We start from the raw sequence: 25450 nt of genomic DNA on the forward strand, positions 1-25450 counted from the left end.
ACAGACTCCTGCGTTCTTTCCCCTTGAGGGAAATAATGAGCTGTCCTCATACCCAAGGCAAAGCAGCTCCTCTGTCCCCGTGGACACTGGATCCCATTCCGTGTGTGTCTTTGTGTGTGTGTGCGTGTGCGTGTGTGTTTGAGACAGGGTCTCATTATGTAGCTTTGGCTAGCTTGGGACTTGCTATGTAGAACAGGTTGACCTCAAACTCACAGGTATCTGCTTGCCTCTGCTTCAGTTTACTAAAGGTATGTGCTATCATGCCAGCTCTTTTTTTAAAAGACAGTTTATTTTTTAACTATGTGCACACACACACACACACACACACACACACACACACACGTCTTTGTGGGTATAGGCGGGAGTGAGGTGCTCAGAGTACAGAAAAAGATGTTGGATGCACAGAGCTGGAGTTCCAGGTGGTTGTAAAATGTTGGATATGGATGCTGGGAACTGAACCTGGGCCCTCTGCAAGAGCAGTTAGTGCTCTTAACTGCTGAACCATCCCTCGAGCCCTTACCCTCTCCATTCTTTTTTTAAAAATATTTATTTATTATATATACAGTATTCTGTCTGTGTGTATGCCTGCAGGCCAGAAGAGGGCACCAGACCTCATTACAGATGGTTGTGAGCCACCATGTGGTTGCTGGGAATTGAACTCAGGACCTTTGGAAGAGCAGGCAATGCTCTTAACCACTGAGCCATCTCTCCAGCCCCCTCTCCATTCTTTATTCCATTTTCTGTGAGCAGCCATTCCCACCCAAAAGTAAGAACAAATGAACATTCTGCATTTTATTGTTTTTAGGGAAGACGCACAGTTTCACTAGAAACAATGATTTTTCTCGCACAGTAGAAAAAAGGCCTTTTTAAAAAAAATCTGCTGTCCCAGATGAAAAGTCTACCCAGCAAGCACTGGGCCAGTTCTGAGAGGAGGAACCAGTGTGGTGAAAGTTACCTACAGAAAGTTCAGTGCAGAGTTCTCCACAAGTCTTGTTTAGTTCCGAGAGGCTCCAGTTCCTCAGACTACGCAGGCTATGCAGGCCGGCTCACTCCCCAGGGGGCTGCATTTGCTTACAGAACTCGTCAAATTGCTGCTGCTCCAGCTCTGTCATGACTCTGTTGAGAGCGTAGATCTGAGGGGAGAACAGATACATTAGCAGTGGAAGAAGCCGCATCTCTACCAGGAGGGGCTGTGACAAGAAGAGGACAGCAGCTTCTGTTAGGGAGTGGAGCGAGCAGCAGTGAGGGTGTGGTCTTTAGAGGACAGAACCTGACAGGTCTGAGGGAAGTCAAGGGAGGCAGCAGGGGGAACATGGCCTAGTGCAGGCCATGCACTAGAGAGAATCTTGAAAACATTTTAAGCTTGATGGTGGAGGTTGTCCTTTGACCCTCACACATGTTCCATGACACATACATAAATGTAGCAAGAAAAAAAATGTCCAGGGGAGAGCCAATCCATGGCCAGAAAGGTTTGGTCCCCAGCACCCACAACTGCCTTTAACCAGTTCCCGGGGATCCTATGCCCTCATCGCCTCCATGGGCATTGCTCACTTGGTTCACAGAGATACTTGCAGACAAAACACTCATAAAAATAAAGGTATCTGAGAGGCACTTGGAGGCAGAGGCCGGTAGACCTTTGTGAGTCTGAGGACAGTCTAGTCCACATAGTGAGTTCTAGAATAGCAGTGCTATATAGTAGAGACCACGCCTCAAGAAAACAAAATCTGAGAGGCAAAAGTGGGATAGAAGTTGGGATGGCTCAGCAGTTAGAGCACTGCTGCTCTTACCATGGGACTGGGGGGTTCAGGTCCCAGCACCCATGCTCCAGGCAAACACAAATATACATAAATAATGGTTAAAAAATAAATCTTAAAAAAATAGTTGTGTGTGGTGACTCAAGTCTTTAATCCCAGCACTCTGGTGGCAGAGGCAGGAAGATCTCTGAGTTCAAGACCCGCCTGGTCTACATAAAGAGTTTCAGGCCAGGCAGTAAGTTCATAGAGAACAGCAAAGGAATGATTAGCATAAAATTAAACAAAGCAGCTTATGTGAATGGGCCCATGACCAGAAGTGAGCACCGGAACTTCCAAGTTACTGGTCTATTTCCCCTCTTTTTCCCCTTTCCTTTTTTTTTAAAGATTATTTATTATGCATACAATGTTCTATTAACATATATACACCAGAAGAGGCACCAGATCTCATTATAGATGGTTGTGAGCCACCATGTGGTTGCTGGGAATTGAACCCAGGACCTCTAGAAGAGCAGCCAGTGCTCTTAACCTCTGAGCCACCTCTCCAGCCCTCTCCTTTCCTTTTTTTTCCTTCGAGACAAGGCCTCACTATGTTACTTAAGCTGGTCTTGAACTCATGTACTTATTGATCCTCCTCAGCCTCCCAAATGCTGGGACTACAAGTGTGTGCCATTGGGCTTGGCTTCAAGTTCAGTTTCTTAGGCTGAGTGGTAGATAACGAGGGTGTTTATTCTTATACCACACATGATTACATGTGTACTTTATAATATATTTGAAAAGCAGAACAGTCTCTGCTTTGTAGGTTTGACACCTGCCAGCCTTTGTGATCTGTATAGTACTTTCTGTTCTGGGACTGACAGGCATATTAAGTGTGTTCTGGAGACCTTCCAGTCAGAAAGAGAATGGCAGGAGAAAGGGGGAAATAAGCAGGGCATACAGAGATTTACAATGTCCAGGGTGTCTGAGCTAAGGAGTGAGACGTTCGGCCTAGAAGGAAAGGATCACAGCAGTGTGATGTGCTGTTGCAACTGATAACAAATTCCCATCCCCAAGCATGGCATGCCTCCCTTCTGGAATATGGCATTCTTATCCCTTCCTCCTGAGGAGGTGATGACACATTCCTAAGGGAAATTCCATTCCATTCTGGGGAACACAGACAAAATAGCAAAACAGCTGTTGGGGGAGCAAATGGTAGCTTGGGCCTGGAGGTGTAGCTCAGTGGTAGAGCACAGGCACATATAGACTCTGGGTTCAAGCCTTACATGACAGGTAAAACCAAGAGGCGACCAAGTAGGGAGCACTGATCTGACCAGAGGTCTGTCCCTACTATGGCCGGACTCGGTCACCCCACTTCTTTTCCAGAAGGATTCACAAAGGCTAAGTGGGAAATAGTAACACTTGCTCAGCATTCGCTCACACGTGCAGGCCTGGCTCAGGCTGACATAGAGGAGCTAACAGGTGCCAGCTGCTGCCAGCATGCACACCCAATCTGATACCTCAGCAAGCAAATCTGGATACAACCAGCTGGTCCCTCTGAGTCCACATGGTAAGAGCACATCGGCTTGGAAGCATGGTGTCTCTAGACCGTGATCACTGCTGATTGTCAAACACCTTCTGTGCGCCAGGCACCATGCTAAGTGCTTTCCATATGTAATTTCTATTCCTTACGATACTGTGAGGTAGATACCACCACCCTCATTTTACCAAAGAGGCATCAAGGAAGTGGTGTTCAGAAGTATGTTTTCCAAGGTCATGTGGGAAGAATGAGTGGAAGCCAGCAGGGACAGGAACAATGCCCTCCACATCTATCTTTCAGTGTGCGCAGAACAGTTTGGGGCTGTTTCTTACAGCTCCCCTTGAACTGTCTGCTAAAGCACAAAGCAATTAAGATCATCTTGGACCTGAGTAAAGAAAGCGCATATTTATTTATAGAACGGAGGACCACAACTTTCAGATGCCCTGCCTTAGGCCATGGGGAGACTTTGGGGTGCAAGGGAAATTCAGACATGCTCCCGAGTTTATTATGATTACTGGAATGCACACTCTATGAAGGCAGGAACTGTTCTGCCTTGTCCTGTCATGTGTCTCACTCAAGCCCATATGCTGTGCAGCAGCTGGGCATCTGTTTAATAAACGGATCCAGTAAACAAAGTTGGACAATATCAACTGTCAGACCAAAAGGAACAAGAAGTGTCTCACACGACCAACAGAAGTACAAGCTTGAGGAATCCCTCTGAAAGTTATTTGGCAATGTCTAAGAAAACTGAAATGGCACCTGGTAATTTCTCTGGTCATACCTGACAGAAATCCTAGCATAGATGCCAAGAAGCACCTAAAAGGTTTTCTTCACCACAAATGTTTGTAAAAAGCAAAATTGTAAATAATTACAATATCCATACGGGAGGGACGGGTGAACACTGAATAAGGCAGTTCAGGGGCTGGAGAGAGGGCTCGGTGGTTAAGAGCCCTTGCTTCTCTTCCAAAGGACCCTGATTTGAGTCTCAGCACCTCTGTCAGTGCTCATAACCACCTGTGATTCCGTTCTAGAGCATCTGATGCACTTTTATGGCCTCCATGGGCACCTGAACTCTTGTCCACATTCCTACCACACTCATAATTAACAATAAATCTTTTTTAAAAGTTTATAGAGACTATAAAGAACAAAGAAAACAGATCAAGAGTAACATGAACAGCTCTAAAGAGCCATGCAAACAAAGCTCAAATGTACAGATAATTTATTCAGCTATTTGAATGAAAATGCATCTAAAAAAAAGGGGGGGTAGTCTCTGGATGGTAAAGGCACACACCTTTAATCCCAGCACTCAGGAGGAAGCAGAAGCATGCAGATTGTTGAGTTCTGAGTTCGAGGTCAGCCTTGTCTACAGAGTGAGTTCCAGGAAAGTGAGTTCCAGGACAGCTAAGGCTATACAGAGAAACCCTCTCTTGAAAAAAATAAATAAAATAAAAAAGGCTTACCCATGGAGATAGAGAAAAGGTGTAAGACAAATGGTCAAAGGGGACAGTAAACTAACTTATGTGACTTTGTTTATCTTAAGAAAATTCTATGAAAATTCAATCCCACTGATCACTACCAGTCGGAGAAAGCTGTATTTTAAAATTCCTCAAAAACACGGGCAACCAAGAGGCAGAAAAGACCAGCAAGCTTATTCCTGATACTAAATATTAAAATATTCACGTCTGGATATGGTTCATTGGCAATGTAAACGTTTTAAAGCTTTTTATCCTTAAAACGCTTAAGTGTTGAGAGAACAAAGAAACACAGGGGTGGGCTCAAAGCCTGGGCCTTTACATGGTTAGGAGCAGACGCTTAAAACTTGGTGGTGGTGGTGGTGGTGGTGGTGTGTGTGTGTGTGTGTGTGTGTGTGTGTGTGTGTGTGTGCGCGCGCGTGTGTGCGTGCACGCCACGACAATGTGGAGGTCAGAGGACAGTTTCCTGTAGTCTTTCTCTTCTACCTATACATGGATTCCGGGGAACAGACTCAGGGAGTCAGGCTTCTGCGGCAGGCGCAGGCACTCACCCACTAACTAGCTACTTTTCCCACCAAATGCACAGGTGTAGCCGGGTCACAGGACACACTGGCATTTCATGAATTCTGATCCATTCATTTATTCATATTCTCCCTCCTCTCCCGCATCCCTCCTTTTTCCGCGGCCGCTTCTTCTCTTTTCACGCGTTCCTCAGATCGCTAGCACAAAAGCTCGGTGCCAGGAATCACCTAGAGACCTGGTGGTACAGGTGGGGATCCTGACACTAACTTGGCCTGTGACTCTCGGCTTCCACTTTACCATTCTAGACCTCGATGGCCTTTCTTCCCCGAAATGTCCTGCCTAGAGACAAGCAGGGACCCCTAGCAAAGTTTTCTCTGCTGTTTTCTTCCAGCACCTTCTCCAGCTGACACAGGCACTGTGAGCCCCTCCTCAGTCTCACCTCTGCTCTTTGTCTTTGCTTCAGCTCCTGCTGGGCAGATTTCTGCTTAGCCTTCTCCACTCTGAAGGCAGGTTCTTTAACTTTGGATTTTTCTTTCCGGGCAGGTGGATCCATGGCTTGGCTTCTGAATGCTTTTTGGTCAGCTCTGACCTGGTGGTACAAAAAGAGAAGGGCTTGCTAGTCTTTCTCCCAACTCCCTCGCTTGGCAGCGAGGCAGGGTGCCCTGGAGTCCCACTGCCAGCACCTCGCTGTGTGTTGCTAGCCGAGTCTCCTCACTTCGGAGTCTCAGTTTCCTGCACAATGGGACAGCAGTCATTTCCTGGGCCTTTCCCTACCAACACCGGGTGAGCAGCAGATGAGAAGGACCGAGAAAGCAGCTCCAACCCGGGGGCGTGCGCCACGGCCGGGTCTCTGAGGCCGAGGGGCTAGCAACTCCGTCAGCGGCAGCGCCCTCAGCCAGCCCCGCCCTCCCGGCCTCCCGGCCCCTCCGCAGCAAGATGGCGGCTCGGGGGTCCGCGCCCTTCCCTACCCGGTCTCGGGCTCCCGGCCTCCGCCACGTCGCAGACCAGCCCCCACGCGGGGATCAGCCTCGCCTTCCCCTTCCGCGGGACCGGAGCACCCAGCCCCGCTGCCCTTGAACTGGGCGGGCCGCGCCGGGGAGGGCGGGGCCGCGGCCTAAGGTGTCCCACCCGCAGGAGCCACTGCGCGCGCGCAGAGAGCTCACCTGGGCGTGGCCAGACTGAGAGGGGCGGAGTCGGAGGCGGGTAGGGCGGGGTCTGTGGCTGGAGGGCGGGACCTGGAAGTGGGAGGGGAGGGACCTGTGGCAGGGACGTTCTTACAAGTAACCAAAGCTTTTCCCGGCTTCTAGTTTCTGGGACAACTGCAAGACTTTGAAGGGCGAAATGTGATTCCTGGGATTGGAATTGGCTAGCACTGGAATTCTGAGCATCAGGTTCGAAATCCAAAAAGTCAGGATTGCTGATTGCTTCCTTCCTGATTTACCGGTTTTTTTAAAGGAGGATCAAATGCTATTCTGTTTGCCACCGTGGTTTGAAAGCTTTGAAAAAAAAAACATTTTAAATACAGGGCCCATAGTCAGACCTAGAGGTGCACACCTTTAATCTCAGCACTTGGGAGGCATAGGCACGAGGGTCTCTATGAGCTGGGGAGAGGAGTAGTGGAAAGAGAAAGACACCATGGATAATCAAAGGGGTGTAAAATAAAATTTCTAGCTATCGTTTCATTTGTTATATTAGCAAGAATTGACTAAAGAAGAGAAGGTAGAGGAGGATCCAGAGTAATAGCAATATTTGCTTCCCTTTGGGTCTTCCTATCTTCCTGGCACTCTTCTTAGAATATTACATTACTAAGTTCCTAGTACTCATAATAAGGATGTATTCTATAGACATGTACCAATAAGCTTTCTTCTTCTTCTCCTTCTCCTTCTCCTCTTCCTCCTCCTCCTCCTTCCTCCTCCTCCTTCTTCTTTTTCCCCTTTGAATGAGTTGGTTTAATTCAAAGTGATACAGAATTCAGAGTACAACAAAGACGAAACAGCAGGCTCTGGCAGGATTCCAGACTGGGTTTACTTTAAATTCACAGCTGAGGTAGGAACTGCTGAACACTAGAGACAATGAGCCATTGTATTATTTATTTTATTTTTTTCCTATTCAGTATTTTTTATTGATTTATAAATAATACCATTCAAAATTTCCACCTCCTCCCCTCCTCCCATTTCCTTCCCACTCCCCCCTTATTATTATTTTTTTTACGAAAGTTTATTACAATGTACAACAGATTCCAGGATAACACTTCATTCTAGCTGTAGATGGCAAAGATGTTATGGCAGGGAATCCAGATGTTTAAATAAGAATGGAAGAGGGTCACCATCATCTTAGATATGAGGAACAGCTTACTTTTGCCAGATTTATTAATTCCACCTGTGGACAGGGGTCCCTTCCCCTCAGCCTTGGCTTTTAGCTCCTCCAGTTTCTTCTGCTCCTCTTTTTGTTTCTGCTTGAAAGCCTTATCTTCTTTATCCATTTCCTTGGCCTGCTTCTTGGACAGTTTCAGGGGCTTCTTTTTGCCACCTTCCCGGCCCGGCATGGCACCTCCAGACACCCCCTCTTCCAGATCCCTTCAGAGCTGCTTCTTTGTCTTTGTCAAAGTGGCAAAGATTTCTGTACATGACTGTGCACACTTAATCCCAGTACTCCAAAGGCAGAGGCAAACAGATCTCTGTGTATTTGAGGTCAGTCTGGTCTACCTAGCAAATTCCAGACCTCCCAAGCCTACACATTAAGCATCCAGTGGGGAGTCTACAAGGACTCTCAGGTACTTTCAGTCTAAGTGTGAGTTGTTATATTGTCTTGGGAGGCTAATTCTGCATTAGATTTTAAAACCTTAAAAATGGGCATAATCTCACACATACACATACACATTAATTACTGCTTGCTTTCATTTATACAAGGTATCAAAAGTAGTCAAACTCTAAGAAACAGAAAGGGCCAGGAGCTGGGCTGGGGGGTGGGGGTGACTGCCAGGGTGTGTGTGTGGGGAGTGGTTTCCAGAGAAGGGGGGGAGTAGAAAGGAGAGTTATTGTTCTATGGGTATAGAGTTCACTTTACAAGACAAAATCCTAGAGAGTTAGTGTATAGCAATGTTAACACTTTTGTATATAGACTTTAAATGACTGAAATGTTTTTCCTCTAATCCCAACCACTGAAAAAGCCGAGGCAGGAGGATCACAAGTTGAATGCCAGCCTGGGCTACATACAGAGTGAGTTAAAGATCAGCCTAAGGCACCTCACTGAGACTCTGTCTTAAAAAAGGAAGAGGAGAGTTGGGGATGCAGCTCAGTGGTAGAGCACCTGCCACAGTGTGTGTGAGACCCTAAAGTCAATCCTCAACACCTCCTAGAGGGGAGCAAAAAGGTAAAATGGTTTTATCCCAGCTTTAAGGGTTGACTCCAACCATTTTAAGCAGTTTCACTTCTAAGAAGTTGTCCTAAGCAAATAGTCAGAAATAGCAGTATTTATAAGGGGAAAACACTATACTGGCCAACATTTTAAATTTTTTTCTCTGTGTAGCCCTGGCTGGCCTGGAACTCAGTCTGTAGACCAGGCTGGCCTGTTCTGCCTCCCGAGTGCTGGGATTAAAGGTGTGCACCACCACTGTTGGGCTAACAGCCAACATTTTATCATCGGAATTAAGATGAATGAAAGAGCGAGGCATAGTGGCGCACACCTCTAATCTCGCACTCGGGAGGCAGAGGTAGGCTGATCTCTGTGAGTTTGAGGCTAGCCTGCTCTACAGAGAGTGAGTTCTAGGCCAGCCAGGGCTATGTAGAAAGACCCTGCTTCAAAACAAAAACAAAAAGGATGGACGAAAGGGTAGCTATAATAAAACTCAAGACAACCATTAAAATGGCACAGAAGAAAGTTTTATGACATAATAAAATGCTTTCTAAACAGACAGATCCCCAAAGCATGACAACCAGGCAACCTAAGCACTTTGGTGGGCCCAGGTTCAGTTAGAGACTGTCTCAAAATATAAGGTGGAGTTCAATAGAGGAAGACACTTGACATTGACCTCTGATCTCTCTCTCTCTCTCTCTCTCACACACACACACACACACACACACAGTGCTTTAGCATACTAAATTTTTAAAAGCCATAAAGAACATATATTGTCTAACTACAGTATTTGTTTTATAGTTTCAAAACAGAAAATGGGATTTCAAAGCACACCAAAATTGTTAATACATCTTATTTTATTAGTAGGGATTATATTCATCTTGTTTGAGTTTTTCTGTATTTTGTGAAATTTCAACAGTGGATATTTATACATCACAGGAGAAAGTACAAGAGCCAGGTGCCGGGATGAGAGGCTGTAATCACAGCACTCAGGAGGGTCTCAAGTCGGAGGCCAGCTTGGGCTACCCAGCAGACTCCGCCTCAAATAAAGGAGAAAAGACAAGAAATGCCCTTTGAAAAGTCTAGTAGCTAGGGGACTAGGGAGGTGTTCAAAGAAACCACATTTATTTAGCTGGAAGTCCAGAACTCTGTCCATTTACCCCTTAAAGCAAAGAAGCATGGTAGGGCCTGATTTTGCGAATGGCTGTACTCCCATCACTCAGGAGACAGATGTAGGAGGATTACAAGTTTGACGCCAACCTGGACTATGTAGTGAGATGTTGTCTGAAAACAAAACAATTAAAACTTGAGCAAAGGGACAGACACAAAGGCTAATTATGACTGCCAATGCATAGTTCTATAGGAGAGGTAAGCTGTAGTGTTCTAGGGTGAGAACATTTATAATAATCTATTACATATTCAAGAGAGAGGAGTTTGAAGTTTCCTAACACAAATGAGTGATGAATGTGTAAGGAGTATGTGTGTTTGTGTGTGTGTGTGTTTGTATGTGTGTCTGTGTTTGTATGTGTGTTTGTGTGTGTGTGTGTGTGTGTGTGTATGTCTGTGTGTGCGCCAGAGAGGAAACCTAGAGCCTTGCCAGATGGATGAATTCCAGTATCTTAATCACTACACCACTCCATACCCAAAGCAGAGTGTGAGACAAGCCCTTCAACACAAGAATTTTCAGGCAGATATCCAGGAGAAGAAAAGGCTTTCTTGCATCTAGGTTTCCAGTGGGGAATCTTGGAGGAGTATGTAGTAAAGAAGGTTCAGAACTTGATTCCTTAGAGCACGACCTATGGTGAACTCTAGGGATGCCCACGGACTAAATAGGCTGCCAAGCCTTTGTATAGACTCTCAGACAGTAAGCAAAGAGCTGCTGAGGTCCTAAAGCCTGCTGAAAAGTCTCAGCTACTCTGAAACTGGAAGACAGGTCAGCTCTCAACAGGGGACCTGGTGCCGGCCACCACCAACATCTGCTAGACTCAAAACCCAAGGAAGTATGTATGACGAGTACATCTTTCTAAAAGTCAAAGTGCATAGTTTGTATGGCAATGAATACAGTCCTGGGTGGTATGAGGGTAAGCCAGTTAGGAAGGGTGTAACACAGGAGGGGCAGGAAGCAAGTTTGCTCTTCTGAAAGCGTGCAAGCAGGCATCAAGGTGTAGCTGGAGATAAAGCCATGGGCTAAAGGGTAGGGCTGATTGGCGGGTGTCTTGAAGCCTACCTTCTAATTTTTAAAGTTAGTTGAAGTTAGCACACAGAGTGATGGGTTTCCTCATGGGATTTTCATGTGTATATGTTTATAGTTTATCCTCACTCACCCCCTCCCCCAGTGCCTTCCCACATATCCCGAGCCCTTCTTGCAGTTCCCCCTCCTCTGCTTTTATGTTGCCTGTATTACTTTGCTCTCCCCCTGAGTTTTATGGTTTCTTTCTTCTCTCCCATGGAATCCTTTCTACTTTCATGACCCCTGAGACACACACACACACACACACACACACACACACACACACCTTTAAGTGTAAATCCCACACATAGGTGGAAATGAGCAGTATTGACTTCCTGAGTCTGCCTTATTTCCCTTTACACAACGGGCTCCGGTTCCGTTCACGGATCTTCTCATCTGTACTGGTTGAGAAATAAAGGAGAGCAAGCTTTTAAGAAAAGGGGTGATGGGGTCAAATTGCAGGAGTCACTGTTGTACCAGGCACTGGAGGAAAAGAGAGTTGGAGGAAAAGTCCTTTCTTTGCCGTGACAGTAGACAGTTCCCTTGCTGCTGGGGAGCCTCTCCTTTCTACACCCTGGCTTTATCAGGGATGGGCAGACAGGGCGTGACTTGTGTGTTTTTAGGGACTGCCAGAAGGCCATCTGTGGGGCAGAGGGAGCTCTTGGCTTTGAAGCTCTGGTCATCAGTCTAGAATATGAACTTTTCCCAGACCCGTCTTTTGGGATGTTCCTGGCATTCTTGGCTGATGTTGGATCACCCTGCCTGTGGGGAGATGGTATTCCCAGCTAGGAGGCTCCAGTTTTACCACTAAAGGACAAGGATCTCGCGTCCCAAATGTGGTGAGTTCTCTCCCGTCTCCCTTCTTTTCTTAGTCTGTCTAGTTCTTTAAATTTCTCAGGATCGTCAAGCTCATGAATGTAGAGAAATAGTCTTTCCTTTTACAAAGAGAACATCTTTGTTTTGTTTTTCAAGACAAGGTTTCTCTGTGTAAGAGCCCAAGCTGTCCTGGAACCAGCTCTGTAGACCAGACTGGCCTCTAACAGAGATCAGCCTGCCTCTGCACACCCCCCCTCAAGTGCTGGGATTAAAGGCATGCGCCACTGCTGTCCAGCTTCAAAGAACATCTTAAAAAGGGATAAAAAGGAACAATGGTTACCTGTCACTTAGGAGCCCCACAGCAAGTGACAAGAATGAGGGGTGGCTCTGTCTGAAGACTTTTACTTAACACTGCAGTGCTATTAATATTTCAGCAGGCAGGCAGTTTGCCCTCACCATCCGCTGGGTCCGGAACTGGGTGACTGCGAAGTTATAGGTACCTGGGGTCTTCTTAAACTGCTCAACATGGGCAAAGAACGTTTGTTGGGACCCTTTCCTCCTCTCCTTCTTTTTTTCTGACTTAGAAGTTTCAAAACTCAAACTAGTTCAAACTTACAATGTAACTGACTCTGAGGGAAAATACTTGCAACTTGTATCATGGGAAAAAAATGGTTACTATATGAAGAATTTTGCAAGCTATTAAGAAACAAATGTGTCAAAGAAAAAAAAAAACCCAGCAAAATACAGAGGAAATCATTGACAAGGACCAAATAAATGAATAATCAAAGAAGTACAGATTAGCACAAGGGACTATCCAATTCTAAGAAATACAGTTTCGTTATCAAATTGGTAAAAACTTTAAAAACTTGATACATTCTACTGAAGGCAGGATTGTAGGAAAACAAGAAAATTAATTAATTAATTAATTTGCTTTGACCTTTCCTTAGGGCAATTTGGTTGTGAAACTGTAAAACATTTCTATTTTAAAATTAGGAAAGGCAAGGCCTAAGAGTTTCAGCAGCTTCCTTTTACTCAGACTCTTACTTAGTTGAAGACCGCACTGCTACCCCTCGGACGAAGCCTCCTACTTCCAGCCGCCAACCCGCTGTCATTTGTAACAATGTTTAAGCAACCTACTATATTTAATTTGTTTTTTAAAATTCTCACAGGTCTGTGTTGGAACACTGAATCTGGTCGAAGAATACATGTTAGCATGGAAAATGTGTGTGATGCCACATTCCTGGAAAACATCAGGTACCAAAGCGCCACGATGGTTTTATGCTTTTAAAATTTTTTTTTTATTTTATGTGTATGAGTGTTTGCATGCATGTATGTATGGCAGGTACATGCTTAGTGCCTGTGGAGTTCAGAAGAGGACATTGAATCCCCTGGAATTGGAGTTACAGATGGTTGTGAGCTACCATTTGGATGCTGGGATCGAACCCAGGTCCTCTCTGCAAGAGCAGGCAGTGCATATAAGAGCTGAACCATTTCTCCAGCCCCTCCAGACTGTTTCCCAGTAACCAAAGTGATACAAAGGATGTGAAATGTTGGAGAGACTTTGGGAGTGTTCTTGCCTCCTAGAGTGTTGGCATTTTCAACGTTTTCCTTAGTGTGGCTGGAAAGATTCTGCTTCCTGTTAACGGCATTTTGGGCAATGACAAGTGGGTGGGCGGAGCTTTACTAGGGAGCCCCCTGGGGGTCTCCCGCTGCTAGAGCACACAGTGCACCTCTGAGTTATGACTAGCTCCTTTTCGCTCAGTACACATTTATCATGGACTTGTTCTCCAGACATCTATGTATTAAGTCCTCCCACCTACGTCTGAAGACAGGCCCCTACCCCATGGACTAAGCATGTGGCATCACAGATAGTACACAACCTTGCTAGAGATGTGGAGCTAGCAAAGGAAAATAGGTGAGACCTGAACCCAGGTTTATTCAACCCCCAGTGCCAGATTGAAGGATTAGTGTCTTCATGATGAAACGGTGGACTTGGAAGCCTCTGTTGGTTATATATAAATCTAAAAGGGCGTCAGAGAGGCTGGAGAGATGGCTCAGCAGTTAAGAGTACTTGCTGCTTTTCCTAGGGACCATTCTCAGTCCCCATATCAGGCTTCTCACAACCACCAGCGTCTCCTGTTAAGAGGGGAGCCGACGCCCTCCTCTAGCCTCCCAGAGGACCCGCACTCACGTGGTATACACACCTCCCCTCGAATATACATACAATTTAAAGTATTTAAGGATGAAGAAAAGAAAATGTTTCTGAGAATTTTAGTCACTTTGTCACACGAGCGTAAGGGTAGTGAAGCTGGGCTTCGAAGCACTCGTCCTTGCTCCTTAGGTGGAATGCGTGACCTGGGTCTCGGCCCCACCTCCTAGGTTCCTCAGCTCAAGTTCATCAGTCCTCTTCCGGTGTCTGTCCTAGTTCATATGGAGAGACCACCAAGTCCCTCTGGCTCCCGGCTTCTCAGCTGCCTCCTTGCTCTAGCCTTCCTCCAGCTGCCTGCTCAGGTGTCAGGTAGGAGTTTTGGATCTTTCTCTGCCTGGGAGGTCTGACCGGGATGAGGCATGGCACTGCAATTTGGTCTGCTGACCTTCCCAGGCTCAGCCTTCCTTAAGAAACTCCCTTCTCATTCATCTCCAAGCCATCTCTTCAGCGTCCTTCTCCCCGTTTGGTCTCTGTTCCACAGGAAATACCGACAAGTTCTACCTGGCCCCACTCGGGGGCAGAGCCGAGCTGCCCTGCCCCCTCTTGCTCTGGCCAGGCATGGTGCTCAGCGAGGTGAGGTGGGAACGGCCTGCACACCTGCCTGGCACCCAGGCTGTCCACGTGCTCCGGGATGGGCAGGACAGTGATGAAGATCTGATACCAGAATATAAGGGCAGGACCACGCTGGTGAGAGATACCCACAAGCAAAGTTACATTCTGTATATCAGTAACGTGAGGCTCGAGGACCGAGGGCCATACCAATGCCAGTTCCGGGTCGGAAACCAGAGTCAAGAGGGCAACGTGACCCTGCAAGTGGCAGGTTAGGATGCTTTGCAGGGGCCTGGGTCATTTGTGGCAATCGCTTTGTCAGCTCTGTCTTCTCTAGCCGGGTCTGCTCATCTCAATGAAGCCCTGAGTGGTGATTCTTCCGGGGAGGGGACGACACCTGGACTTTGGAAAACACTGTACAGTGCAGGACCCGGATAAACACAGGCTGGTGGGCTCAGACAAGGGCAACATTCTTGGCTTCATTACCAAGAAACTCACAACCCTGGCTGAAAGAAAAAGTCCTCAAGGGCCAGAATTCCCTGCTATGATAAGGAATTGCTTCACAGTGCATTTCCAGGTTCTTGAGTGTTTAAAGAGCCAGAGGTCAGAGACTGTTCCTCAAACCAGCTTCAGTGTTTTTTTTTTTTTTTTTTTTTTTTTTGGTTTTTCGAGACAGGGTTTCTCTGCAGCTTTGGAGCCTGTCCTGGAACTAGCTCTTGTAGACCAGGCTGGTCTCGAACTCACAGAGATCCGCCTGCCTCTGCCTCCCGAGTGCTGGGATTAAAGGCGTGCGCCACCACCGCCCGGGCTTCAGTGTTTTTATAAAAATCAGTCTACCGCAGACCCAGCCCAAGTCTCTGCTCTCACTTCAGGCCTGTCCATGGGGTTACCATTGACAATCTTTTTTAAAGATTCATTTACTTTTATTTTATGTGTTTGGGTGTTTTGCCTGCTCGAATATCTGTCTACCACATAGGTACCTGGGGCCTACAGACCCCAGAAGAGAGTGTCAGATCCCCTTGGGACTAGAACTACAGGCAGTTGTGAGTTGCCATGGGGGTGGTGGGTCCTCTGGAAGGGCAGCCAGTACTTTTAACCCTGAGCCAGCTCATCTCTCCAATCCCTGGTCATCTTTGCTTGTCACTTAGTTTATGAAAGAGGGAAGAATTTATTTAAAATGCATAGTAGTTGGTAGATTCTTTCCAGTCACGGAGTCTTTTGGCCGGGGGTTGGCAAATCACCTTTCAAACAGGGGCTGAGAGCCGGGCGGCGGTGGCGCATGCCTTTAATCCCAGCACTCGGGAGGCAGAGGCAGGCGGATCTCTGTGAGTTCGAAACCAGCCTGGTCTACAAGAGCTAGTTCCAGGACAGGCTCCAAAGCTACAGAGAAACTCTGTCTCGAAAAACAAAACAAACAAACAAAAAAACAGGGGCTGAGGTGCCCAAAGAGTCAGAAGAGTGTGGTACCAGTGTTGTCATGAGCAGATCTTGAATTTCATTTGGATTGACTGTTTTATCCCATTGTGGTGGTCAGAGCCACTGTGGGTAAAGGAAAGGCAGAAACGAGAGCTCTATTAAGAGCTGTCCACTGGAGGAAGGGTTGGAGGGCACCTTGGCACGCCCCTGCCAGTCAGTTGGGTTGCCTCAATCAGACAATCTGTCCCCTTTAGTTTCAGGTTCTGATCCCTTCATCCATGTGAAGAGCTATGATGCTGGCTGGATCCAGCTGGTGTGCTGGTCAATGGGATGGTTCCCAAAGCCATGGACCGAGTGGAGAGACGCTCAGGGCAGAGTGCTCCTGTCGCTCTCAGAGACCCACTCGCTGGATGAAACTGGGCTATTCCGAACAGCAGTGTCCAGCCGCATCAGGGACAGCACTCTGGGGAATGTGTCCTGCACTGTCCGTAATGAGGTCCTCGGCCAAGAGAAGACCACAGCCATGGTCATTGCAGGTAATGCAGGGGTGCAAATCAGCTTGAGGCTCCTGAGGAGCTTGAAGGAAACTCTACCTTGTGGGGACTTTGTAAAGAATTTTCAGGGGAAGGGAGATGGCTCGGTGGTTGGGGTATCAGAAACACACATGCTACACAGACATACATGCAAGCCAAACACCAATACACATGAAAATTTTAAATTGATTTTTTTCAATTTTTTTTTGTTCTATGAATTGAAGCTCTAAGAATGTGTATTGTAAAAAATGCACATGAGGGGCTGGAGAGATGGCTCAGAGGATAAGAGCATTGTCTGCTCTTCCAAAGGTCCTGAGTTCAATTCCCAGCAACCACATGGTGGCTCACAACCATCTTTAATAGTGTCTGGTGCCCTCTTCTGGCCTGCAGGCATACACACAGACAGAATATTGTATACATAATAAATAAATAAATATTTTTTTAAAATACACATGAAAAAAGTGGAACATTTTAGAGAAATCAAAAACAGTGGCATAGAATCTCATAAATCATAGAGAATTACTGCTAATGTTTTGGGAGTCTACATTCACATGTCCTCGAGGAGTGTGCCCACGCTTCTGTGTATGTGTCCATGTTTGTCCCTCATTTCTTTTCTCACTTCTCAAGTCATAAGCTATTTGTTGTCTAATTCTGAAGTGTTTTTTCATAAATTGATTTTTGGGGAGGCATCAAGTTCCATCATGTGGCTATTGATCAAAACAAAGTAACTAAAGGGACTCCAGATGCTTTGCAATCCCCCGACGCCCCCTCCCCCGCACCTGAGAACTACTGATGCAGTGGACATCTTCACACTTATTTGGAGCTGATTCAGAACACATTCTTAAAAAAATAGAACTGCTGGGTTAAAAAGGGTGAAGCTTTGAAATATCCTTGAAATACGGAGTCATGTGATAAAATAAGTCGGTAGAGAAGCCTCCTGGACATCTGCCAATCCTTTTCTTCATTCCTCCCTTTATGCTCCTCCCCTCTTACTTCTGCCCTCGCCTCTCCCTAGCTGATAAGAGTTTAAGGTGACTTATTTAAGTCCTTCCCCTCCCCCATAGTCCCAAGGAATTAAGACTCTTACCAGCTCCATTTTACAGATGAATAACCCAGGTTGGGAGAGGCTGGGTCTCTTGCCTAGGGCCTCCCAATGGTTGAACAAGGATGCACAGCCAGCTGGGGCTCCTCACAGCCCCACACTTTCCTGTCCTGCCTCCTGGGGTCACAGACATGCAGTCCTATCTCCTGCACTCCTTTCCCCTTCCTGTCTGAGCTCCAGGCCTGCGGCTGTGGTCCATAGACCTTGTGTTGCCACTGCTGACGGTGCAGAGAGGCAGCCTGGAGCCTGGAACACATTGTTGTAGCCAAGTCTGTGGTTGCACAACAGAAAGGGTTTGAGGAGAAGGCAGGTGGGACTCATGAGGGACTGTTGGGAACTGTTAAGGAGCACACATTCTGGACTTTGAGGTCTCTAGAATATTTGTCCAGAGAATTAGAAGACAGGGTGAACTTGTGGTTGAGAAATCTTCATGAGATGCAAACACCCCATTTCTCTCTGTCACCCAGAGTGTGAGTTAACAAGGGAAGCAAAGCGCCTCATCAGTCTTGGCAGGGTTCTTCTTAGAGCCGATGGAGATGGTTGGATATGCCTGAGCCACCTACCCTCCGAGGCAGAGAACTGCTCTCAGACGTCTTCTTGAGGGTGGTCATTGATGGTCTCTGTTTCAGCCCCAGCTCCCGGAAGTCTGTCCTCTCCAGCCGTGGCTCTCTCTGTGGTCCTGCCTATCTTGGGACTCCTTATCCTTCTTGGCATTTGGCTCATCTGTAAACAAAAAAGATCAAAAGGTAACTTGGCTGTAGAGGAGCTGTGGGGACAGTGATTGTAGGGTGTGGGGTGAGGTCTGTGGGAGACTGTGACTGCTCTAGGGAAAGACTAGCAGAAGTAGATGTGGGCATGGCATCTACCAGAGGTGGGAGACCCCGCAAGTTGAAAACTGGGACAGTCATAAACCCGGGACTCACACACGGCAGAGGGAATGCAGTAGACTGCGGAGAGGCCTGGGTAGAGCTGTGAGTTCTCACCCTTTGAGAAATTAGACAGCAACCAACCCTGGCAGCTTTCTAATTAACTAAGAAATTAGAGCCTTCTAATCAGGAAATCCAATTATATCCATTTGGATAAAACCCTCATTAAAATGGTCACATTTCTTGGGCTCTTGATTGCAAAGGATTTGGAAAGTTACGTAACCCAACATTTCTTCCCCCTTTTGATGGTGTGAAGACTCTGATCTTTTCAAATGGCCATACACCTATATTGGCAAGGGGTCAATCCTAATCAGACAGCTTAGGCCATGTTTGGGCATGTGTGTTAGGAAAAAATGCTTCCTAAGCTGAGCTCACTCTCCCCTCTCTCCTTTCCAGAGAAGCTTCTGTACGAACAGGTGATGGAGGTAGGTAAGTGTTCTGGGTACGGGTGGGGAACATGTTTTTGTTTTGTTGGTTTCTGTATCTCCAGTGCTCACAGAACTACACTGGTACCTGAAAGTTCCGCCACCTTCTGTTTGTGTTGATGGAGGAACTCAGTCTTTCTCCTAAAAGCAGAGGTAACGCACTGAATGGGGAAATCCTGATCAGAATGGCGCTCTGAAGAGGGCTCTTTGGCTACTGGGTTGTGAAGAGACCAGAGGAGTAAGACAGGACCTGCCAGACAAATTGGGTTCCCATTTTGTGGTACAGAAGAGAGATGACGGGCTGGATCAGGAGGGGCCGAAATGAAGATGGCAGAGTTGGGGGCAGTTCAAGAGCTGATAAAACCAACAGGGACTCAGAACCTTCCCTTGAAAAGGCCAAGAATTTTATCTGCTTTCCCTTTTCTTTCTCTAGAAAATCTTCTGGAAGACCACGCCAAAGAAAAAGGTATGTACCGAGCAAGAGGCAGTGAGCAAGTATAATGTTCTTTCTACTTACAGTAGATGCCAGCAGTTCCTCCATAGTACTAAAATTCAGTTTCTGGTGTCGAGGGGCAATGGAGTTGGTGCCTGTGGGTGAGGAGGTGCCAATGCCCAGATGCATGTGTCTGGATCGCCATGTGCTCCTTCATCAGTCTTTCTAGCAATCCTCTTAAAAGGGGGTCTGCCTGTGACTGAAAGATATATGAGCAAGGTCACACGGGATGAATGAGAAGCTCAGGGATCCACATGACCTTGACATACAGAGCAGTGGCGTGATGCCATGGAAGTGCTGCAGGCTTTGGGGTCGACCGTACTTGATTCAGCTTGCTGGTCTCTCATATTGTGGCCTTGAGTTTTGAGTCTTGCCCTGGACTCTGGATTCCTCATCTGTAATACGGGGATGCTAAGTTCCAGTGTTAAAAGAGAAAACCTTTTCAAAAGATCTGCCACAGGGTCTGGGACTCCTTTCTCTCAATGCCACTTCAGCATCATTAATTGGATGAACCCGTGCTGGGGTCCCCCCAGGACAAAAGACATGCTTTTGGAGTCTTGTGGAGATCTATCACTGACTTGATGGCTCCTAGTTCAATGATGTTAGAATCTGGACCCTACGTCGTTTCTCCCCAACCTGGGGTTGGAGAGTGGACGGACTGTACACTGCAGTCAGGCTGACTGCTCTGCCCAAGAGCACAAAGGAACAGCATTGTGTGATGGCAAGGGACACTGACTTAGAAGTCAGACAGACTTGAGTTCAAATCCCGTCTTCTTGGTCACTTACTAGATCAATGACCTTGAGAAAATTTCATGGTCCTTCTGAGCCTCAGCCTATTTTCTTCAAAGCAGGAATAATAATTCCATGCATGTCACTGCTAAGGGGTTCCAGGTCTCACTCTGTGTAAGAGCAGGACACGGTAAATGGAGGCAGTTAGTTGTGGAAGTGACAGTCATACATCCTAGGCTCCTGAGAAGCTATGGCATATTCAGCGTCACTGTTCCAAGCCAGAAGCCTCCCCTGGGTCTACCCCTTAGCTGGGTGGACTCAGACGCAACAGCTCCACTTCTCTGACAAGGATAATGCTAGGCTGGGGAAGATAAGGGCCGGGTGGGTCCTCTAGAGAAGCTAGAAGCACTCATGCAAAGCACAGGAAGCATATAAATATTCCAACTTCCTGGGGCCCTGAATTGTGAAAATGGTGACTTTGGAGAATTGCTCTAGAGAATTATAAAGTCACTCCAGTGAGTGAATTAGTGATGGGCCTTAGATACTGTAAACAGGAGGCTGCAGAAAGGCAGTAAGGCATGAGAACGTGCACACACACACACACACACACACACACACACACACCCTAGTATTACTAACATGGAAACAGAGGAAGTGAGACCAGACAGAAACAAAAGGAAAGGAGAAGCAAAGGGGGGGCTACCAGCAGGAAAATTACACAAGCTCCATTGGACTCTTAAGTCTGACCTTAACCAGGGATTAGATTAGGAACTGATGGAAGCAGCTCCGACCTTTCCTTCTTGGTGGTGTGTGTGTGTGTGTGTAGTGGAGTGGTGGGCCTTCCAGGGCCCCAGGGGTAAAGGATTAGGTCACTCACTCCTCTCTCTCTTTCTCTCTCTCTGGTTTTCAGGAAGACTCCACAAAGCCCTCAGTAAGTTCTGTCAAGTTCTCTTAAGCCACCTTCTTTCTGCTACTGTCTCTGCTGCGGGCTGAATGACTCAGTGACTATCTGGGCAGGGGGAACAGGGTAATTCAAACCAAGGAGGGTTGCCTGACTCTTGACATCCCTATTGTGAGCGCTGTTTCTCTTTCCTACACAGGATTTATCTAGCTCCCAAATGGGAGCTGTTTTACCGAGATGTGTGCCTCTCTTAGATGAAGCTACTGGGACGTCCTCTATACCCGGGCATAGTGCTCCCTAGGCAGGGTCTATGGCTATTGAGTCCCCTCTGGAATGTGACACAGCCTTCTAAATTCTCAGTCATTTCATCCACAGGAACCAATTTTTAACACTTAATAATAACAAAAAACCAGCCAGGCAAGGTGGCACACACCTTTAATCCCAGCACTCAGGCAAATCTGTGAGTTTGAAGCCAGCCTGGTCTGTATATCAAGTTCCAGATCAGCCAAAGCTACATGGTGAGACCCTCATCCAAAACAAAACAAAAACCAACACCAACAAATAAGAAAACAAGAAGACAAACAAAAAGCTGAAGGCATGTGACATGTCTACATATTTTACACAGAAAAAATACACATGCTAGCAAGATTTTATAGGGACTTGGCGATGGTTTTACATAAACTTTTATCTTATTTGATAACATCTTCACATACTTCACTTACACTGTCACCTACAAATGTAATATTTATTGTCCTGAAGGTAAGGTTTGACTCACATAGGAATTTGGGGATCATCTGTCATATCTCTGGGGACTCCTAGGCCACAGCAGGGAGCCATGCACTATTGCAGGCATCATTATGGGGGAAGTCCCAGGACACAGCTGCTTCTAATCTGTTATGGGAATGTGGGTGTGAGGGACAGAAGCCTAGCGAGCGGGTAATGGTCCTTGTTCTGATGCGTCCAACTGTTTTTATTCTTCAGAGAAGCTCCGAAGTGAACTGAGTAAGTCTGCCATGTTTTTGTAATTTCCATGCCAACCTATTTCCTGCCCCAAGTCCAGTGACAGATAGCTCACCCCTTGTTTCTTCCCCCCCCAGAGTTGAAAAGAGCCGCCGCCAACGCAGGTGAGATGCTCCTACTCTGGGTTTGGCTCTGCCCTCTGGGCTGCCTCCATTCCTACTCCGCTTTAACAAATCCTTCCTTTGCCTTTCAGGTTGGAGACGAGCCCGGCTGCATTTTGGTAAGTTAAGTCAGCCTTCCCGGTTTCCATTCCAGAGTCCATGCTTCTCAGACTCTGTCCTTTAAGTTTTCATCCTGTCCCACTTGAATCCAGATGTGAATTTATGTCATCATAAGTAGTGGTTGTGTCGCTAGGCAGCACAGCTGGATCAAATCTGTCATTCTCCTTGGCTTCCCTCAGAGGACTGTGACCCAGGAGATGTAAGTCAAATAAACCCTTTCCTCCCCAGTTCCTTTTGGTCAAGGTGTTTCGTCCCAGCAATAGCAACCGTAACTAAGACAGGAGGAGAGGATATATTTGGCTTACAGCTTCCGATTAATCATCAGTCAAACCCAAAAACAGGAATCTGGAAGCAGAGACTAAAGTGCAGACCATAGGGACATGCGGCTTACTGGCTTGCTCTGTGTGACTTGTCCAGCCTGCTTTCTCATACAACGCAGGACCACCCGCCCAGGGGTGACACCACCCACAGTGGGCTGAGTCCTGCCGTATCAATCATTAATCAAGAAAGTGAACCCAACAGTTTTTCCTACAGTTAAATCTGATGGAGACAGCTTTTGTTTTGTGTTGTTGTTGTTGTTCTGGAGACAGGGTTTCTCTGTGTGGTCCTGGTTGTCCTGGAACTCACTCTGTAGATCAGGCTGGCCCTGGAACTAGCTCTACAGAACAGGTTGGCCTCAAACTCACAGAGATCTGCCTGCCTCTGTCTCCTGAGTGCTGAGATTAAAGACATGTGCCGCCACCACCAGGCTGGGAAGCATTTTCTTAACTGAGTTTCCCTCTTCCCAGATTACTCTAGCACAGTAGTTCTCAACCTTCCTAATGCTGCAACCATTTAATATGCAGCTCCTCACATTGTGGTGGCCCCCAACCATAAGGTTACTTCATTGCTACTTCATAACTGTAATTTTGTACTGTTATGAATTAGAATGTAAATATCTAATATGCAGGATCTCTGATATACAATTCCCAAAGGGGTCGTGACCCATAGGTTGAGAACCACTAGATTCCAGCTTGTTATTAGATTGTCAAAAAGCTAACCAGAACACGGTCTAACATCCAAGTCTAGATTTTTTTTTGGCTTTTTGAGGCTATCCAATGGTTTGAATTCTCTCTGAGGCCACGGATGACCCTGAGCTACTGATGCTCCAGCCTCCACTCCCCAATACCATCATACTACATCATCCCACCTGTTTTACATAGTGCTGGAAATGGAACCTAGGGCTCCAGGCTCACTGGGCAAGCTTTCTGTCTGCAAGCTAAAAGTCTGGTTCCAGTACGTCTGTGGATGTGGTCGAGGAAAGCCATGAACTAAAACAGATTAGTGACAGATTGCAGGCCTCCAGAGCATTTCCCCTCCAACCCTACCTGAAGATTCTCTTCTCCCCTCCAACTCTCTACAGTGGTGGTGACCCTGGACCCTGACACGGCCCATCCCAAACTCATCCTGTCTGAGGATCGGAGATGTGTGAGGCTTGGCGACAAGAAGCGGTCTGTTCCTGACCACCCTCAGAGGTTTGATTTTGTCGTCAGCGTGCTTGGCTCTGAGTACTTCACCACTGGCTGTCATTACTGGGAGGTGTACGTGGGCGAGAAGACCAAATGGATCCTTGGCGTGTGCAGTGACTCCGTGATCAGGAAGGGGAAGGTCACGGCCTCACCTGCCAATGGCCACTGGCTCCTGCGGCAGAGCCGTCGCAATGAGTATGAAGCTCTCACGTCCCCGCAGACCTCCTTCCGTCTGAAAGAGCCTCCGAAGTGTGTGGGGGTTTTCTTGGACTATGAAGCCGGAGTCATCTCCTTCTACAACGTGACTGACAAGTCCCACATCTTTACTTTCACCCACAGTTTCTCCAGCCCCCTCCGTCCTTTCTTTGAACCTTGTCTTCACGATGAGGGGAGGAACACGGCTCCTCTAGTTATTTGTACCGAACTGCAGAAGTCAGACGAATCGGTTGTCACCAAACATGAAGGAAAAGGCCGTGCTAATGGAGATGTGACCCTGAAGGTGAATCCGTCCTTACTATCTCCTCAGGGTTCTGAGCTTTTCCCAGTCAACGATACCTGGCCCTCTAGCCTCGGCCCTGCCCTTCAGGGGTTCAAGGCTCCTTCTCTGTAGGGCTGTGCCCTGTGATCTGATCCATGCAGGTGAGCATCTTCTAGCCTGGCACCCTGGACTCTGTCTTCCGGCCCAGCAACTGTTTCTCCAGTACCTCTCTGGTCCAAAGACCAGACCCAAATCCAGACCCTTCTGTGGCTTCTCTTTGTACTACCTTTCTTCCAGGGTTCAATTCTGAACACTGCCTTTTTTTCTGGAGACTAGACATTCCCATTGCCCTGGTGGATGACTTCTTGATATGAACAGAGCTCACTCAGTGGAGGTTTTAGTAGGAGACGTTGGCTGTGTCTCGCAGTGTTCTGTGCAGACTCAGGGGACAGGCTCTGTACCTGAGGGAATCCTGATAAGAACTTATCACGACATCAATGGGTTTTCAGTAGTGAAGCTACAGCCCCAGACTCTGACTTCTTCCATCAAAGACTGTTCTTCTCTACCCCTGACCCTGCCCCCAGTTCAGGCCTCCAACTCCCAAAGCCAGCTTTTTACAAGTGTATGTCTTGTGAATCGCACATCCTCCCTTCTTTGTTCAGGATTGAAGCAGAAGTGTCAACATCCCGTTGTTTTCTATTTTCTTCATGCTGTTGACAGCACAGTCTGGAGACAACCAGAGTATGTTTTCAACAGCTAGCTTGAAAGGGAGCCATCCAGAATGTACGTGTTTTCAGAATCAATTTACCTACATGTTGACCAGGAACTATAATACCTCCAAAACCCTCAACATAGGCATGGATCTGGGAGGCATAGCTGTAACCAAAGCCATCCAGCTATGTGGTCACTCTGCAGTCTATGGCTCTGACCCTCTGAAGACCTCATGAAGTTCAGAGAGGCCCAGTGAGAAAAAGTGGCAGTTTGAGCCACTCACCGCAATAGACCCACAAGACCATTATTCTTCAAGACTCGACAATAGCCTCTGGGTCATAGATTACTGATTTCAAGAAAGTTGGTCTTATTTAAAATAAGATGTCTTATTGCTGGGTATGATGATGCACATCTTTAGTCCCAGCAGGTGGATCTCTGTAAGTTTGAGACCAGCCTGGTCTACATAGTGAGTTCCAGGATAGCCAGAGGTATATGGAGAGACCCAATCTCAAGTCCCCCAACCCCCCAAAACCCAATAAGACATCTTAATTGAAAGATTATATAGTGA

General features: G+C 47.0%; 2 protein-coding genes across 3 annotated transcripts; one reads left to right on the forward strand and one right to left on the reverse strand.

Annotated features, from left to right (window-relative positions):
• Window positions 1–777: 777 nt before the first annotated feature.
• On the reverse strand, window positions 778–6374 carry LOC119817678 (small vasohibin binding protein). Its single transcript, XM_038335037.1, has 3 exons — window positions 6230–6374; window positions 5701–5850; window positions 778–1133 (listed from the first exon to the last, which is right to left on the reverse strand). Exons 2-3 carry the CDS (start codon window positions 5812–5814, stop codon window positions 1047–1049), a joined length of 201 nt encoding a protein of 66 aa, XP_038190965.1. The 5' UTR covers window positions 5815–5850; window positions 6230–6374; the 3' UTR covers window positions 778–1046.
• Window positions 6375–14086: 7712 nt separating this feature from the next.
• On the forward strand, window positions 14087–24303 carry LOC119817815 (erythroblast membrane associated protein (Scianna blood group)). 2 transcript variants are annotated; one of them, XM_038335234.1, is made up of 11 exons: window positions 14087–14179; window positions 14352–14690; window positions 16090–16371; window positions 18100–18216; window positions 18793–18825; window positions 19255–19287; window positions 20954–20974; window positions 21926–21946; window positions 22042–22068; window positions 22158–22184; window positions 23588–24303. In XM_038335234.1, exons 1-11 carry the CDS (start codon window positions 14092–14094, stop codon window positions 24301–24303), a joined length of 1704 nt encoding a protein of 567 aa, XP_038191162.1. In that variant the 5' UTR covers window positions 14087–14091. The 2 variants fall into 2 exon arrangements, with proteins under 2 accessions (XP_038191162.1, XP_038191164.1); XM_038335236.1 differs by having other exon boundaries at window positions 16096–16371.
• Window positions 24304–25450: the final 1147 nt, after the last annotated feature.

Source organism: Arvicola amphibius, chromosome 6 (assembly GCF_903992535.2).
Source record: "Arvicola amphibius chromosome 6, mArvAmp1.2, whole genome shotgun sequence".
NCBI classification, from domain to species: Eukaryota; Metazoa; Chordata; class Mammalia; order Rodentia; family Cricetidae; genus Arvicola; species Arvicola amphibius.